Raw genomic sequence first — 18,355 nt, forward strand, 5'->3', positions numbered from 1 at the left:
GAACAGCAATAAATAATTCTCCAACAAAAAATAAGTCCTGGACCAAATGGTTTCACAGCCAAATTTTACCAGACATACAAAGAAGAACTGGTACCTACACTGCAGAAGTTATATCATACACAGAAGGAAGGAAAACTCCCCAACTCGTTCTACAAAGCCAATATCACCTTGATACCAAAGCCAGGAAAGGATACAACAAAAAAAGAAAACTACAGATCAATATCCCTTAGGAATATAGATGCAAAAATTTCCAATAAAATCCTAGCAAATCAAATTCAGTTTCACATCAAAAAAATAATCCACCATGACCAGGCAGGCTTCATCCCAGAGAGGCAAGCATGGTTAAACATACGCAAATCTGTAAATGTGATTCACCACATAAATAGAAGCAAAAACAAAGACCATATGATCCTCTCAATAGATGCATAAAAAGCATTTGACAAAATTCAGCATCCTTTTATGATAAGAACTCTTAACAAAATAGGCACAGATGGAACATACCTCAATATTATAAAAGCCATATACTGCAAACACAAGCCAACATCATACTGAACTGGGAAAAATTTAGAGCATTCTTCCTTAGAACTGGAACCAGACAAGGTTGCCCACTGTCATCACTTCTATTCAACGTAGTGCTGGAAGTCCTAGCCAGAGAAATCAGGCAAGAGAAGGAAATCAAAGGTATGTAAATGGGGAAAGAAGAGGTCAAACTATTGCTCTTTGCTGAATGACATGGTCTTATATCTAGAAAACCCCAAAGATTCTGCCAAGAGACTCCTGGAATTGATACATAAATTCAGCAAAGTCTCAGGTTACAAAATCAGTGTACACAAATCAGTAGCATTCTTATACACCAATAACAGTCAAGCTGAGAATCAAATCAAAGACTCAATACCTTTCACAATAGCAACAAAGAAAATAAAATACCTAGGAATATATTTAACCAAGGAGGCGAAAGACCTCTACAGGGAGAACTAGGAAACACTGAGGAAGGAAATCACAGGGGATGTAAACAAATGGAAAAACATATCATGCTTATAGATTGGCAGAATCAACATTGTTAAAATGTCTATACTACACAAAGTGATTTACAGAATCAATGTAATCCCCATCAAAATACCAATGTCATTTTTTGCAGATCTAGAAAAAATAATTCTGTACTTTGCATGGAACCATAAAAGACCCAGTATAGCCAAAACAACCTTAAGCAAAAAGAACAAATTGGGAGGCATCAATTTACCAGACTTCAAGCTATATTACAAGGCTATATTAACCAAAACAGCATGGTACTGGCACAAGAACACAGACACAGAGCAATGGATGATCAGAACACAGAACCCAGGTATAAAACTATCCTCATACTGCCATCCGATCTTTGACAAAGCAGACAAAAACATACACTTGGGAAAAGAATCTCTATCCGGCCGGGTGCGGTGGCTCACGCCTGTAATCCTAGCACTCTGGGAGGCCGAGGCGGGTGGATCGCTCGAGGTCAGGAGTTCGAGACCAGCCTGAGCAAGAGCGAGACCCCGTCTCTACTAAAAATAGAAAGAAATTATATGGACAACTAAAAAAAATCTATATAGAAAAAATTAGCCGGGCATAGTGGCGCATGCCTGTAGTCCCAGCTACTGGGGAGGCTGAGGCAGTAGGATCGCTTAAGCCGAGGAGTCTGAGGTTGCTGTGAGTTAAGCTGACGCCACGGCACTCACTCTAGCCTGGGCAACAAAGTGAGACTCTGTCTCAACAAAAAAAAAAAAAAAAGAATCTCTATCCAATAAATGGTGCTGGGAAAATTGGATAGCCACTCATAGAAAACTGAAACAGGATCCACCCCTCTCGCCACTGACAAAAATTAATTCATGATGGATAACAGACTTAAACCTAAGGCTTGAAACTATAAATATAATAATTCTAGAAGAAAATGTTGGAAAATCTCCTCAGATATCAGCCTAGGCAATGAACTTATGAAGAAGACCCTAAAAGCAATCACAGAACCAACAAAAATAAATAAATGGCACCTGATAAAATTAAAACACTTCTGCACAGCCAAGGAAACAACCAATAGAGTAAATAGACAGCCTACAGAATGAGGGGAAATATTTTCATGCTATACATCCGATAAAGGGCTGATAAAAAGAATACACAAAGAACTCAAGCAACTCAGCAAGAAAAAAAATCAAACAACCCCATTAAAAAGTGGGCAAAAGACATGAACAGAAAATTTTCAAATGAAGATAGTCTTCAAATGAAGACTAAAGGCCAAGAAACATGAAAAAATACTCAATGTTTCTAATTATCAGGGAAATGTAAATCAAAAACACAATGAGATATCACCTAACTCCAATGAGAATGGCACTTATCAAAAAGTCCCAAACAACAGATGCTGGAGTGGACACGGAGGGATAGGAACATTTATACACTGTTGGTGGAACTGCAAATTAGTACAACCTTTGTGGAAAGTAGCATGGAGACACCTCAAAGAACTAAAAGTAGACCTACCATTTGATCCAGCAATCTGACTATTGGATATTCACCCAGAGGAAAAAGAGACATTTTATAAAAAAGACACTTGCACTTGAATATTTACAGCAGCACAATTCACAATTGCAAAGATGGGCAAGTGTCCATCAATACATGAGTGGATTAATAAAAGTTGGTATATGTATATCATGGAGTTCTAGTCAACAACAAAAACAATGGTGATCTAGCACCTATTGTATTATCCTGGATAGAGTTGGAGCCCATTCTGCTAAGTGAAGTATTGCAAAAATGGAAAAAAAAAAAAAAAAAAAAAAACACCACATGTACTCAGTACTAAATTGGACCTAATTGATCAACATTTATGTGAACATGTGGAAGTAAAACTCAATGGAAATCAAGCAGGTGGGAGGGGAAAGGAGAGGATGGGTAAATTCACACCTAACAGGTACAATGCACACTCTCTGGGTGATGGGCACACTTACAACTTCGACTCAAACTATACAAAAGCAAATTATGTAACCAAAATGTTTTCACCCCTATAATATTCTGAAATTAAAAAAAAATTCTAATCATTGAACTTCTCCTTTTTTAAGAGTTAGTTTCTTGACCAATTGTTCTTAAAACTATAACCATATTAGTTAATAAAATAGAGAATTTTCAAAAACGTTTTCTGGCTGCTGCTACTCATCTACCAATAGCCCATCAAATCTATAATTGAGTTCCTGGTGTGTTAAGAACTTTCTTAGGGGCTCTGTAGAAGTATCAGACATGGACTCATAGACCTATTATCCAATGTCTCTCATCATTTCCCTGCTGTTCTTGATTTCCATTTCTGTCTTCTGGAGTTTAAACATAAGTTTATATTTATAAATCATCTCTTTTGGTTGCTGCATAAAAGTGGAGTAGCACTAAAGCCATTAAGGAGTACAATTAAAGAAAGACCCCAAATATGTGAGCATCAGGGAAAAGTTCTGATCTTAGTTAGGCCCTTGAGGATGGAAAAGGTGATTTTTGATTTAGCCCCTGAAGGATTTTGCTAACCTCAGCTACTCCTTTAAAAGTAGACCTGTCTTGCTTCAGTCAAATGAATCAGTAACTGAGCTTTAAGTATTAAGGTGAGCTTCCAAGCTGAGAATTCCATAGTGGTTATTCCAAACCTCATAAAAGGGGATTCTGCCGCATCTAAAACTATTAATTTTCTCATTGCTACCAAAGTCTTCCACTTTATCTTGAGTCTATCAACTTTGCCCCTGGATTAAAAATCAACTCCATGTTGTATAGTAAATATTGTAAAAAGCCCTATTTCCTTCACATTGCCAAGTAAAGAGAATAAACCTCATCTTCCCCCATGAATGCTAATGTACTTGAGAAATTGCAAAATTTATCACCTAAGAAAACATTGTTTTCCTCTAGTGGGAGGAGGGTGGTCAGGGGATGGAGAAGAGAGAAGGGGAATTGGTCTTTGGGAGCTCATTTCTTTGCCTCCTTTTCCACCCTTACATCCTAACAGTATACACATTAGAAGCTGTATGAGGTTTTGTTTGTTTTCGAGAGATGTTGAGAGAAGATCAAATGCTTGTGAAAAGCACTGCATCGGCAGCCCTAGAAACTGAAGTGTCCCGGAAGCTGTATGAGCCTGGAAATATCCCACATTTCTATTTATTTTGGCAATTTTGCTTAAAAATAGCAAGAACTAGAGTTCATGCTACAATTAAATTTTCCCCAGGCACCATGAAATGAAAACACGTATTATATTTGATTTTAACTAGTTGAGAAAAATGGTGGTTTTCTGAAAGTTCATTGTGTGACCCTGCAATAAAAGTTAACTGTTCTTCACGTGGGAGAACTGAGCTACCATTTAAGTGGAAAATATTTATAGAACCAGGGGTTTTCTGGGTTGGAAGAGGTCTTAGGTCATTGAGTTCTCTTCTTCTCCTATCACATGCTTGAAACTCTACTACCACATTACAGAAAAGTGTTGGCAAGCTTGAGCTTGAAGTTTTTGATGATATGAGACTGACTTCCACTTCAGGATACTAACTTATTTTTTCATATGGCTCTAATTTTCAGAAGTAGTGAAATAATATTAACTAAAACTTTAGTAGTGCTTACCATGTGTCAGGTACCATTATATACACTATAATATGTATATTTGTGTATATATCAATAAACCCTCACAATAATTCTGTGAGCTAGATTCAAGTGTTACCCCCATTTGACAGATCAGGAAACTGAGGCACATATAAGTGACATGATTTGCCCAAGGCCACAAAGCTAGTAAGTGAGAGAATCAGAATTTGAACCCAGACAACTTGACTCTACATTCTGTACTCCTGATGACTATATTTTAACCTCTCCAATGCTTATAACTCTCCTTTGTGCCTAGTATGGAAGTTTGCACATTGCAGATGCTCAATAAAAAATATTTTTCACCATTTTTATTTCAGTATCATGATTATATACAAATTCCAATTAGTTTTACACATAATCTTCAATTTGCCCTAATAAACAGTTGAAGTTGAAACATTAGAATTTTAAATGATGATTAATAGTCTGCCTACTTTAAGAAAACATTAAGGGAAGTAACAGGTATACAACATTGACTATAAAGTACTTAGTTTCTGCCTATAGCAGTAGGTCCTTGAACAATTTCAATTTAGGCTACAGAAGGAAATTCCAAACGTGCAAGACCTGTGCAAGCATAGCTCCTTTGCTTTTCCTTTTTCATTCTGTACTTGCCACACTAACCTATGTAGGGTAACAGGAATCATTTCATCTCATAAGTACAACTTATTTTTATGGTTTATATTTCTACTACTATTCATCAGCCTATGCACTCATTTGTCCATCCATCCATCCAGTGAACATTATATGCCATGTATCACTAGGTACTTGAATATTGATACAAGAAAGGAAGAGACAGAAAGACAATAATAGACTTTTCCTGTTTTCTTGATTCATATTATTTGGTAATCACATGTAGGCATTTAAGATAATTGCTTTAGAGTTGATAAAACTCTTTCCAAAAATAAGTATGGTGTTTTAATACATAGTCTGAGAGTTAAGCATTCTTTAACTAGAAAGGTTAGTTTCTTCTTTTTCCTTCCTCTCTCCTTCCCTCCTTCTCTCTTCCCCTCCTTCCTTCCCTTCCTTCTTCCTCCCTTTCTTTTCCTTTCCTTTTCCTTTTCCTTTTTCCTTTTCATTTTTCCTTTCTTTCTGTTTTATTTTATTTTCTTTCTATTTCTTTGTCTTTAGTTCTTTTTTAGAGACAGGGTATCACTCTGTTGCCTAGGCTGGAGTGCAGTGACATGGTTATAGCTCACTGCAACCTTAAACTACTGGGCTCAAGTGATCCTCCTGCCTCAGCCTCCAAAGTAACTAGGACTACAGGCATGTGACCAGCTGATTTTTCTTTTTTTTTTTTTTTTTTGTGGAGACAGGGTCTCACTATGTTGACCAGGCTGGTCTCAAACTTCTGGCCCTCAAGCAATTCTCCTGCTTCAGCCTCACAAAGGGCTTAGTTCCTCTTGAAAGTAGTTTATGATTGGGTATAACTATAGTTTACCTAAACCTTTCCATAGGATATTAATTATTATTTTGAACTGTGGTCCCATGAAGGGTCCTCTGTGTTTGCAGGATTCTCTAAGATGATGGTTGAAGTAGATACTCATCTGTGCCTGAGGCTGGTCCCAAAGCATGGACTTCTTAGCAGGAGAACTTAGCATTGCCTGAATGAGGTGCTGGCCCGATGGGCTCAGGCAGCAGCCTGGCTTTTGTCTGCTCTGATAAGCCAAGATCTATGCAATCACAGCAACAGTGGCTTAGTTCACATCTGAGGCTTTGGCATGCTTCTTCTGATTGAACATTTTTCTCCTAGATTGAGCCTTGAGAATCTCCATCACATTCAAGTGATCCTGGGTTTTCAGTAAACATGGAGGAAGGGTAATCCTGGAGTAGAAAGCATGGCAGGGGCACAAAGGACCAGAAAAAAAAGAAGTTCCTTTATACCATGGCATTTTCAAAGCAGGCTACTTGGATGAAATACTTCATCTCTTAATTTAATCATCTTCTTACTCCCAAGTGTCATCATTTGTTTGGCTGAGCACTTCTCTCTTGCACCCTCTCTCAGTTCTTATAACTCGCAATTTGGAGGATCCTGAGACTTTTTGCTTTATTATCTATGAACACCCTAATTCTACTGATTAAACAAAGAGAACAGAATGAGAAGATCTCCAAGACCTGAATTCTGTGATTCTGTTTAGCTTTTCTTTACCCTCAGGGAAATCCAGCACTCTTGCTCTCATTCACTCCCTTCCTTCAGGTGGAAAAAAATTAGTGGGAGACTTCATGTGGCCATTTCTGTCCCCTCTTTTCCTTTTGGAATTCTTTCTTAGTTGACTCACATTGATTGTGTGCTGTTTTCTACTGGCCAGAAGGAAAGCAGCTTAGAACCCAATCATGTCTTTATCCATTTCTGGATCTCTTATCTTTAAAATGAAGGGATTGAACCAAATGATTTCTGAGGCCTCTTTCAGTTCTAACATGACATAGTCCTAGGGTTTTCATGGAGCACAAATTCATAGGATTTTAGATTTAAAAATCTAGACTTATGTGTGAGGGGTGGGGTAGAGAAGAGTTTTCTAGGAGATCTAATCAAAAGGCAGTAGTCAGACATCAGAAGTCTCTTGTTAAGGGCTGAATTTTGTCCCCCTCTCCTCAAATTCAAATGTTGAAGTTTTAACCTCCAGTACCTCAAAATATGACTGTGTTTGGAGATAGGGTCTTTACAAAGGTAATTAAATTAAAGTGAGGTGAATAGGGTGGGCCCTAATCCAATCTGACTGGTGTCCTTATATAATACAAAGAGGGTATTTAGACACAGACATGTATGGAGGGAAGACACCTAAAGACACAGGGAGAAGAGGAAGGAGCCCATTTTAAGCCAAGGAGAGAGGCCTGGGATAGGCCTCCCTCTTTAAGGCCCTCAGAATGGCTGATACCTTGACTTTGGGCTTTCAACCTCCAGAAGGGTGAGAAAATAAATTTCTGTGGTTTACACCTTCCAGTCTATGGTACTTTGTTATGGCAGCCTAAGCAAACTGATACCTCTTTTATATCTGATTCCAAAGTGCGGAAAAAAAAAAAATGTTCAGCAATCTCCTCTTAAAGTTACCTCATACGCCTCATAGGCCTTTTAGGCAAATACTTGATGCCCTTTGGCATGAACCCTGGACTTGACTAGGAAATGCAGCCTCCAGTGATAGCAGGAAATGGAATCTGGGAACTTGTATGACACAATTCAGTCTTGCTGAGAATTTTGGGCTAATATTTAACTCTGAATACATATTGACATAGGCAATTCTTCTATAATAGATTAATACAAAATTTAAAAATGCATATAAAAGTCTTGATTTTTCTCTAAATATCTAAATTACTCTTTTTAATTGTTTTTTTGGGGCGTAGGGAATGGTATATCTTATTTACTGCTTCTTTAATTTTTTTTTTTTTTCCATTCTTGCCACTGTCTTTCTTTGGGCTTTCTTGGGCATTACATTTTTCTTTTCCATTTTCTCCACATTTCTTAGCCACATTCCTGTAACAGGTTACTTCTATTTCCATCACATCTTTGTCTAGCTCCAGCAGGCCTCTATCACATTTCCTACTTTTCTTTCATGCTCTCTGTTCCTCTCTCATCATCTTTGCCTCTGTCTGCCGAGTTCTCCTCTCCTCCATTTTTCTTTTTTGCATCTGTGTTCAGCATTTCTAGTTCCAATCTCTCTCCTCTGCTCTTTCTTCTTTGCTCTGATCTGCTGACTTGTTCTGTCCCCTCCCTCTGTTCCCCTCCTGGGCATTTCTTTGGCCCACCTTTCCTTCTCCTCTTAGACTTCACGTTCTTGTTGGTAGATGGGGGCTGGTACTGTAAACATCACAAAAATAATCACACTGAGAACAGGTAGCTCCTGCGGTGTCCCTGAAGACAGAGCCTTTGTGTCAGCCCAGAATGCCTGGGCTTCCTATGATGCAGGAGACAGCATTGATGCTGGAGAGAGCTCTATACCTCAGTCACAAGAGCCATCATTGTAGAACCTTGGTGCTCCTGGCACCTGCCCCCTTCCCAGCAAAAAACTGAGAGGCACTGGGTCTCCTGAAAAAAAAGAAAGAATGAACCTGCCTTCACCCCCTCAAGCATACATTCCTGCCAGGTTTCTTCTGTGGTCTTTGCTCCCTGACTTACCATTGGCTATTGTGTTCTGTGTGCACTGGGTCCTGCCCAGTCCCTTTTTCTCCCTAGGGGTGGCACCCTGGGTCACATCTCTGCTAAGCCTTCACAGTCCCCCTCCAGCCTCAGTTGCAGTTTAGGACCAGGAAGCAACAAAGGTGTCATTCTGAACTTCTTGGTCTCTCATCTAGTACCTTCTGCACAATGTTAGCTCCAAGGATTAAAACCACACGTTGGCATTTATTTTTCAACAGAGTCCCCAAGAAGACCTGAATGAGAGCTTTTTCTTTCCTTACTCATCTTTCTCACTTTCTTTTTCCTCCTTCACTATTTCCTTAGTTCTCTTTCTTTCTACTTAAAGACTAAAATTTTAGTCAATCCCTTATATTCATTTGTTCATTCATTCACTCATTCAACAAAAATCTATGAAGTGACTAAATGTGCACCAGATGTTTTATATACTTCTGATGGCACAGATGGTACCTCTAAGGTTTGTTTATGGTCTAGCTCTTGGAAAAAGATGCCTGCAAATTTTAATCACTAGAAATTTCTAGGTGTTCTTGCAGCTAAACAGAAATTTCTATTTTTCATTTTTTTCTTTAATTATGCTTGCACTGAATGTGAATTTTGAATAGTTTCCATTAGAGTCATTTTTTTCTTTGCACAGTTGTAGAATCCCAGAACTTGAAAGGTTACATGCTCTGTTATTAATTACAATTTTGACACCCATTATCATTGGTCCAACAGTTACTTTGTGCAGGCATGTGAAAAGCATCTTAAAGTATGTGCATTAGTGTTCTTAATTTTGGCAATGACCTAATGTGATAGATATTGCCATTATCCCAATTATACTGATGAAACTGAGGTTTGGGTAGTTTATGCTATTTGGCCAAGGGCTTTCAGCTGGTGAGTGGGGACGCTAGGATTTCAGTTTTGTCTGATACCAAAGCCTATGTTTATTTAGTCACTTGTTTTCCACAGTCTTCCAATGCTCAGATAATCCAGAGCAGTGGGAGGGGAAATTTGCGATGCAGAGTGACCAAAGAGATGGGCATCAAATCCATCCCTTTGGTGGGAAGGGAGGTTTTCTGCCCTGTAAGCCAGGAGGCTATGGGGTAGGATTTCTGTTTGGCCCACCCACATGTATAAGGCAGACATCACCTGAGGATGGCCAGATCCTGCCCGGGTGAGCTTTACCTTCTGAGTCTTGGGCATGTCGGTGTGGCGCTGGGCACGGACAGAACGGGCTGACTTGGCAGGCTTGAGGGGTGCACAGTACATCTCCAGCCTCCTCAGATCACAGCTCCGGAAGCAGCACTCGTCCACGATGCCTGTCTGAGGCGCCCTCCGACTGCTGGAGCCATACCCTGTGGGCTTGTCTGTACAAAGCAAGCAGAGTGGCCTCATGTTACAGGGGGAATCTGTTATCTTCACAGGCTTCCACCCAGCTCCCGATGCCTCTCCTCTCCCCACATCTAGCCAACCTACACATTCTCCAATGTCTCAACCTCTACTTGAAGCTTCCCCAGTAATTCCTGATCCCATGGATCCTTCTGGATTCTAGTATGTCTCCTGTAGTCTGTGCCAGGTTTGTTAGCACTAACTCACTCACCACACTATTTGTGTTAATTCTCCCTAAGTTTTTGGCAATTTTCTGTCAAGGATCTTGTCTATGCCCAATTCTAGTCTTTCATTATATATTGGCCTACTTAGGAGGATGCTAGTAATATTAATTAAAAGAAGATCATGTACTGTTTCCTTAATCTCTTTAGCAAAGCTGCATAGTTTTTATATGCAGGACAATTCATATGTTTGCTTTTTTGCTTGACTGCAAAGTCAGGTTGAACAACAAAGAGGTTTAAGTCTGGACAGGGCTCCTCATTGTACTGATGTGAAAACTAAGACTTGGGGTTGGGAATGACTTGCTCAAGGTCATTTTTGCAGCAAGTTGTGGAGTCAAGATTCAAACTCAGACCTACTTGGTACAAAGCCCAAGTGCCTCATTGAGCACAGGATACCTGTTAAATGACCCCTGGACAAGTCACTTAAGCTGTCTGGGCCTCAGTTTGCCCATTTCTATAATGGAGTTAATAATATCTTCCTTGTAAGAATTTTTTGAGGATTAAATGAGATAATGTATGAATAATGCTTGGCACAGCCCTAAATAAATATTGGTTTGCTTCCTCTGAGTAAGCCCCTTTCCAGGGACTTAAATGATCTACAGAGAAGCAGTGTCACCATTGACTGCACATCAAAACCTTAGAACTTGAAACTGATAACAATACCAATCTGATAGGACTCCCTCTCCCATCAACCCAGGAGACCAGAACAATCAACTCTGTTTTTTATAGAATAACTACCAGACTGAGACAATGAACTAAATGTCCACCTTTCATGTGATTCTGATTGCCCAGAGGGAACATCATGAAGAACATTTATTTTGATATTTACAAATCAATTAGACCTCTTTACCTTGGCAAGTGGGTTTTGTTTTAGTTTGATTTTGTTTTGGTTTGGGTTGGGCACCCTTTTCCTGGCTCTAGAATTAAAAGAGAGGACAAAACAAGCTTACATGGAACTTAAAATGTACATGAGTTATTTGTAAACTTTTTGTCATAGTAGGCCTTTTGTTAAACCAAATTTTATATATGCACCAGTGTATGAAATGGCCAAAGTGAATCTGCTCCAGCTCAGGCAAGGGCGGAAGGCCTGGATCTTGGGCTTCTCATCTCTTCCCTTATCTCCTTTGGAAGGTGGGGGGCCTGGGTCTTCTCTACTGACATCCAGGATTTGTGGAAGAAAATTTGTAAACCACTGATCTAGAAGAATCCAATTAATCAATCTGACACATACTCAATCTTAATTCCTGACTGAAGAAAGCATTACATTTTAAATAAAAAGTCTTGCGTTTGCGTAATAATGACACCATCCTTAAAGATGGGGTTTTGAAAGTCAAAATCCTCAAGTATTTTGAACTCCTTCACTGGGGGAGATGAGGCCCATGGTAATGGCCTGCTACCAAACTAGCTTGGCCGCCTCACTGCTGGAAGGGCCAACCGTTCATGGCATCCTCTAAGAGCCCAAATGTTTTCCTGATGCTTGGCACAGGAGCTGGGTGGCTGCCTCCTCCTGTAATGCAGGTTTATTGTCATTCTTAGGGCAGCTGGAGGTAGTAACTCCGACAGGACAGGGTTCATTTGTGGTCTCTCTGGGCGGGGTCTGCTTCTCTCTCGGAGCAAACCCTGTGGGCTCCTCATGGATGTGAGGCTTGGGAGGGACCCGGCCCTGGTGAGCCAAGACTCAGCTGGTCCCCTGAGCAATGTAAACAATGTTTTTTGTTTTTTTGTTTTTATAATTTTTCCTGGAACTATAAATTAGAGGAAAGACACAAATGGGCTTACATGGTTCTTTGTAATCCACAAAGGACTTCTACATAGTTTTTGCTAAGTGGCTAGCCAGTAAAGTGTAGCTGATACCCTTTGTTTTTTCTCTTGGGGTGGGAAGGAAGGAGAAGGTGACTTGGCCTGTTTTGTGATAACTGTCCCTGTAGTCGACCGCAGGTAATGATTGTTCTCTGTTGAAACTATAAATTTCTTAATGGGACATAATGCGATTCATGTGTTGATTATGAAATGGTAATTTGATGTCTGGGGGTAGGCTCGTAGGAGTTGTTCCAGAAACTTTCAAACTTAGCTAACTCAGAAACAACCGATTTCAAAATTCATGCTTATTGATTGAAGACAGAAAGGGGTAGGCTTTGGGATTCCAGGACCTATTAAGCATTTCCATTTTAAGCACTTCTATCTTAATCCTGCTTCTGAGATCCCATAGATACTTGAGCTCCTTGCCTGCTGCAGGAGGCAGACACCAACTTTCATCCTGAGATGGCAAAGAACATGTCTACAAATTTCATATTCCCTTCTTGACGACTGCCAACAGCCATGAAACTCACCACAGGTTTATTTCCTCTTTTAAAATAGAAAGTAATCATCATCACAGCAAAAAATAACAGCACACACCAGGCATCTGGTTTATCATCTCTCTTAAATAAGCTCAGAGTTGGACATGGCTCAGTCTATAAAATAGCTATGCTTTTTAGTCTACAGACTGATGGATTTAGGAACAGAGAATTTTAGGACTTTTCTATAATGTTCCATAAAGAAAGTTTATTTATGTCTATATCTGTTTCTTTGAAAGCACAGTATACAGACTTAGATTTTGCCTTAGACATAACTGCCAGTTCTCTCTAGCTACCACAATCATGGAGAGATGTTTTCCTTTGTCTACAAATGGACTCATTATACTTAATTGGGAATATATGAATATAACAAGTGTTTACCTCTTGCCTTTTAAAGTTTAATTCATCCTTTGAAGTGTCCTGTAAGGCTTGATTTCTGGTTCTACATCAAGATATTTAACAATCATCATTTCTCACCAGTTGAGAGACCATAATTGAGGGTCATAGTTTTGTCCTGTATCTTCAAATACTATATATTGTTTCTTTTTCCAGAACCGCAGTAAAGGTATTTGCTTCCTTTACTAAGAATCTAAAGCTAGAAGCCTGATACAATGTGATTGATCAGAAATGCAAGAAAACAATTTGCTCCAGCATTTGAGATTTTCTTATTTGAGAAAAAATAGGTATTTTTAATGACTTCTAAATTATAGTTTGTATCATTTTGACTAATTTTTAAATGAGATGGAACAAATTGTTCCATCCTTGCCTTTAGAAACTCCTCATTAGGCACTGTGTAATTCCGCTCCAGTGGGCAGAATCAGAATTAGTGGGTGACTAGAAAACAAATATTGGCTTAATATAAGAAGATATTTTAAACATTTGGAACTTACAAGTGTTAAAGACTTCATTGAAAAGTAATGAACTTCCCACTGCTGGAAGCAGTTAAGTGAAGACTTTGTGAACACCTGTCGGAGATCCTGGGGGCAGATCCCAGTATTGCACACAGAGGATGACTGCTGTGGTCATTTCTATTCTAAAGATTCTATGACAAGTGAAGAAATGAAAGAGTAAATTCTAGGCCAAATATTCAGTATGGTTGGAAGCTACTTCCATTGTCTTCAAGAAAGAGATTAAAATATTTTCTAACTTAAAAAGTAAAAGTTTTTTACTTATCACTTGAGTTCCCCCAAATGCTCAAAACATTTTTTATTGTCCTCACTCAATGCTACAAAAAACGATGAGTGACTGGGATAGTCCCTTCTACAATGAGGTACCATCCCGGAGTTGTTGTATTGACATTATAAAGTGTCTGTGTACTCACTCAACTGTTAGAGTGAAAAGGAATGTGTAACATTCCACAGAATTTTTCTTGCTGACAAAGCCTTGACCTTGAAAATTTATATGTTTATATATTTATTTTGTCAGTAGTTTTGCTTCAGAGGTTTCATAGCATGTGGACCAAAGATTTCTTACCAGACAAGTTGGCCACCACCAAGCCTAGACTTTGACTTCCCTATGAGTAGATATAATGTTTAGTCACAATGCACTGCTGTATCTTGAAAGTTGGCCAACAGAATTCCAATGGTTAAACAGCTGGCTTCTATAATAACAGCACTTCCCTTTAAATAATCCATGGTCAGTGGAGTAATTCAATAATCTTCAGGGCAAACTTGCTAGTTACAAGGGTTTTGGGCAGAACTGTGGCATCATCAAAACCACACCAATTAGCTGAGTCTCACATTTTGTCATGGATGCAAGCAACTCGGTCCCCTACATCTCTGAAGGGAAATGTGTAATGCTGAGATTTAACTGGGGTCATCATTTCTAGAACAAAAAGCTCTGGTCATTCATCACTGGTAAAAATGGTACCACCTCTATTGGTGCTGCATAAGCTTATGTTTCATATGGGTTTCTGGATATGCAGCTGTGATACTATACTTGACTACTCAACTTTAATTTCCTTTGAAACTTTCCTTCTTGCTTACTGAGAATAACATAAAGGCCCTACTTTAACATTTTAACTCTATCATTGAAAAGGGGAGACATTGATTTGAAGAATCAGTGTTCAAATAATGAAGAATGCAATACATCTAGTTCTGAAGACATATACGTGTTACTTTTTGGTTTCCAAGGAATAAAACTATTCCCTAGAAATTTGCTAACAGTAAGAAGCTTTGAAATGAATATTTTTTTTTCAAAAGCAGGAAAAAAAGGTAAGACAATTCAAGTTGGATTTTAAGGGCTATTTTTAGAAAAATTTCAATTAGATTATTAGCAAATAAGAAACTAATCTGCACTTTGATTAACTAAAGATTGATTATACAACCAATTTTCTTATTATTCTGCCACTTATCTGAAGAAGCCAGAAAAATTAATTTTTATACCAATTATTTATTTCAGACCTCTAGATACATTGAAAATCTGGAATAACTCATAATGATTATTTTCTTAGGGCAATATTGCTCTGTGGGCCACCTTATCTAATATAAATTCATTTAGCTGACATAATTTTGTGTGGGATACTGGTAGGAAAATTGTGTAAGATGTGAATAATCTTAAAGTAGTCTTTAAGCATTTTGATTGCTATTTTCATTTGTGGAAAAGGGAAAATCACTTCCCAATCTTTCCTACACATTTGATGGCTTTATAAAGAAAACTAGACTCCTTTTTATAAATTCCTAGTATAAAGAAAATTGTGGTAAGACTATTACCCAGACCCCAAAGGTAATACAATGAATGGTTGATATTTCCTGAATTCATAGGATTTGCATTTAATTTAAATCCTTTTCAGAGTTAGTATTTTACCTTTTAAAAATTTTCTATGGAAATCACACTTGAATTAATGAAATTATTGAGTAATCATGTGCTTAGTAAAGTTATGGAAAAAAGCTTTTACTACTGTCAACTGGCCACATATTTATACATTTGGAATAACATAAGTATGTACACACACATACTCAAATACATATTGGGGAATTAAGTGAATTAGTGTTAGTATCAAAGCTGATATCAAACATTTTGAAATTAGGATTGTTTTTGAAAGTTTTTCTAAAATATCTATCTATCTATCTATATATAGCTTGCCTTATACTTTGCTAGTGGACCCTGTACATTTCTGCTTTTCTGTGGAAGGATATTTCCAAGTAAGAGTGACCTTTGGCATTTGTAAAAGTGAACACTGAGAAAATGTTCTCTTTTCTATGAACTGCATGTCATAAGCTTTTCGTGAAAACCTATCAAATTTAGGCATTGATTTCACTTTTGGCCTGTGTTAATTTTTAATTGCCAGTGTTTTCTGGTCTCACTACCTCTCAATTGGACGAGGTCATCTTTTCTAGGAATCATGGCCCTATATGACCTGCCCCCACCCTAACCACATAACAGCTCTTTCTCTGCTACTAAATTTCCATAACCCAAAAGACCAAAGTCTTCCCATTACCCAATCAAGCCAATGTTTGTATATCTCTATGTCTAAAAGGATTGAAGCAGAGCGTTCTATGCGGCTGCCCCCTTCTTGAGAGCCTCCCTTCTTTTGGAAGCCTAACTCAAAAGCAGGTGTGAAAAGAGTGCTATTCAGCCCACCTTGGTTTCCAAGGCCAGGGAGCTAAAGTGCAAGGCCTAGAGGCAGTAACAGCTAGAGATTCAAAGCAGAAACGTTACTGTTTTAGGACTCTTTGGAGAAATGGACCGACAGAGTGGGAAGCAACGTGATGTATTACTTTAGCTTGATACAATGCCCTGGAGGATGAGCATCTTGCCAGGACAGCACAATTTACTAGCTTAGGTCTGATTCCAGGGCTCGGAGGAGATAGATGTAGCCAAAAAAATTATACTTTGGCTAGAGAAATGCTTTGCTGGACAGAAATGTTGTCCTAAGGGAATGGTTTGGTTTATCAACGTCTAAGGTGAAAGATAATCAGATGCCAAGAGGTCATTTTTATGATGTTTGAATTATTTCAGTAGGGCCTGCTATATAAGTTAGCTACCATTTCCTAGTTATATAGTTTTTATTATTTAGAACATATTGCAAGATTTGAGTATGATCTGCCTGTGACGTCTGTTATACCAATGACAGAGGCATTACGTCGAGTGATAAAAAGCACAGGTTTTGGAGTCAGACAGGTCTGGATTCTGCCACTTATTAACTGTTAATCTTTGATTTGGCAAAGTACCAAATCTTCTAAGACTCAGATTCTTATATGTAAAATGGATGTGATAAGACTGGCATGAAGATTAAGTGAGAATGTATGTAAAGTACTGTGTACAATATCTGGTGTGTGGTAAACTATATAAATGTTGGCTATTATCGTTGCTGTTATTATGGAGTTGAGTTAGTTAACATAGCTAGCTGAGTAGGTGTCCTTTTCCTCCTTTACTCTTAAAAATGCATCCTTTAGAAAGTTTGGTTAAAACAGATAGTCTTTCTAGATGGAGGACTGTTATCTATTAAAATAAATGAATAACTGTTCCCCTTGAAAGGATATTCAAATTTTAATATTGTATGGACTGTTGTAAAAACTTTATGTTGTATAGTTTTAATCTAGAATAGACATTCTATGAGAATGGATCCTTCAATCAAGTCAAATAAGGCAAAGTGATATGGGCTTATCTTAACACCTTGCTACCTGTGATTTATCTCAAATAATCCATGGTTAAAGTCATTGGCTTTTCAGTGTTAGTATCCACCCATCTGATTTCAAAACAATGCTGCAAGGCATGGGATGAGTGTGGTGAAATACATGATCAGAAGTGGTTTCCCAATCACTTCCAATTAGTGCGTGTATTTCTCTCCCCTCTCTACTTCATGCCTCATCTCTTTTCACTTCTTTTCCTCTTTCCTCTCCTCTCCTATTAATGTCAGCCATTGACATTCTTTTTACTCACTGCTGAACTTTACGGCAAAAGCTCATGCCATTGCAGAGTTTGTGGTGGGGAAGGAATTAGTTTAGTTCTCTCCCTGTAATGACTGAAAACTAGGGCTCCCTCTCCTGTCAGCCATGCTTTGGGAACAAGCAGTCACCAAGTATATGATGTCACCAGGCCCACTTAATCACTACTCCATCTTGGACCCAAGCCTGAATGAAATGAAAACAGACAACAAGAGAAAGAATAAGAAGGGATGTTGAGGAATCACACACATGGGCCTTGCTTATCTCTCTTTTTTTTGAGAAAGGCTGTGACGAAAATTGAAAGCTGAGTCTGGCTCCAACCTGTAGATTGTAGCCATGCCACCAGTATTATCTCCCATACTTACACTGTTATTGTTAGTTCACTCTTTCAAATGTGGGAAGAGAGGCCTTGTAGGCAAAACATAAGGCATTAGTGAATAGAGGGTAACGCCCCTCTTTCTGGTGCCACAGAAAGATGAGTCAGCCAAAGGGGTATTAAAACACATTCTCTTTATTTTTAGTTTCACTCTAAAGTCTATCATTTCTCTTTTCTTTGCAACTTGGCACCTGCCCTGCATTTTCAGGGGCCCTACTCCCTGTCAGTCTCCTCATGCAAGCCTCTGTTTGTGCTGCCTGGGGCACATCTGGACATTGTCCCAGGGGTGGGAGTGACATGGTCAGGATGGCAGGTGAAGGGGTGACGACTGCCAGGGAAGGCTGGGATGTCTGGAGGGAGAGCGTTGGGAGGTGGAGGCCCCGGGAAGAGAGGCATAGGGTGTGCATCAGGAAGTACACTGCTGGAAG

At 38.8% G+C, this 18,355-nt stretch overlaps 1 protein-coding gene across 4 annotated transcripts in view; it reads right to left on the bottom strand.

The window, feature by feature from the left end:
* Positions 1–18,355, bottom strand: part of IGF1 (insulin like growth factor 1) — a 78,786-nt gene that overhangs the window by 15,165 nt on the left and 45,266 nt on the right. For 2 of the 4 annotated variants that reach the window (XM_069491587.1, XM_069491586.1), the window contains 2 exons: positions 9,902–10,083; positions 7,908–8,401 (listed from right to left, as the gene is read on the bottom strand). In XM_069491587.1, the coding sequence (XP_069347688.1) occupies positions 8,144–8,401; positions 9,902–10,083 (440 nt within the window). In that variant the 3' untranslated portion in view covers positions 7,908–8,143. Of the gene's footprint in view, positions 1–7,907; positions 8,402–9,901; positions 10,084–18,355 lie in introns of those variants that run through there. The other 2 variants (XM_069491588.1, XM_069491589.1) reach the window with 1 other exon arrangement.

The sequence above is a fragment of the Eulemur rufifrons genome, chromosome 16 (genome assembly GCF_041146395.1).
Source record: "Eulemur rufifrons isolate Redbay chromosome 16, OSU_ERuf_1, whole genome shotgun sequence".
Classification (NCBI taxonomy): Eukaryota; Metazoa; Chordata; class Mammalia; order Primates; family Lemuridae; genus Eulemur; species Eulemur rufifrons.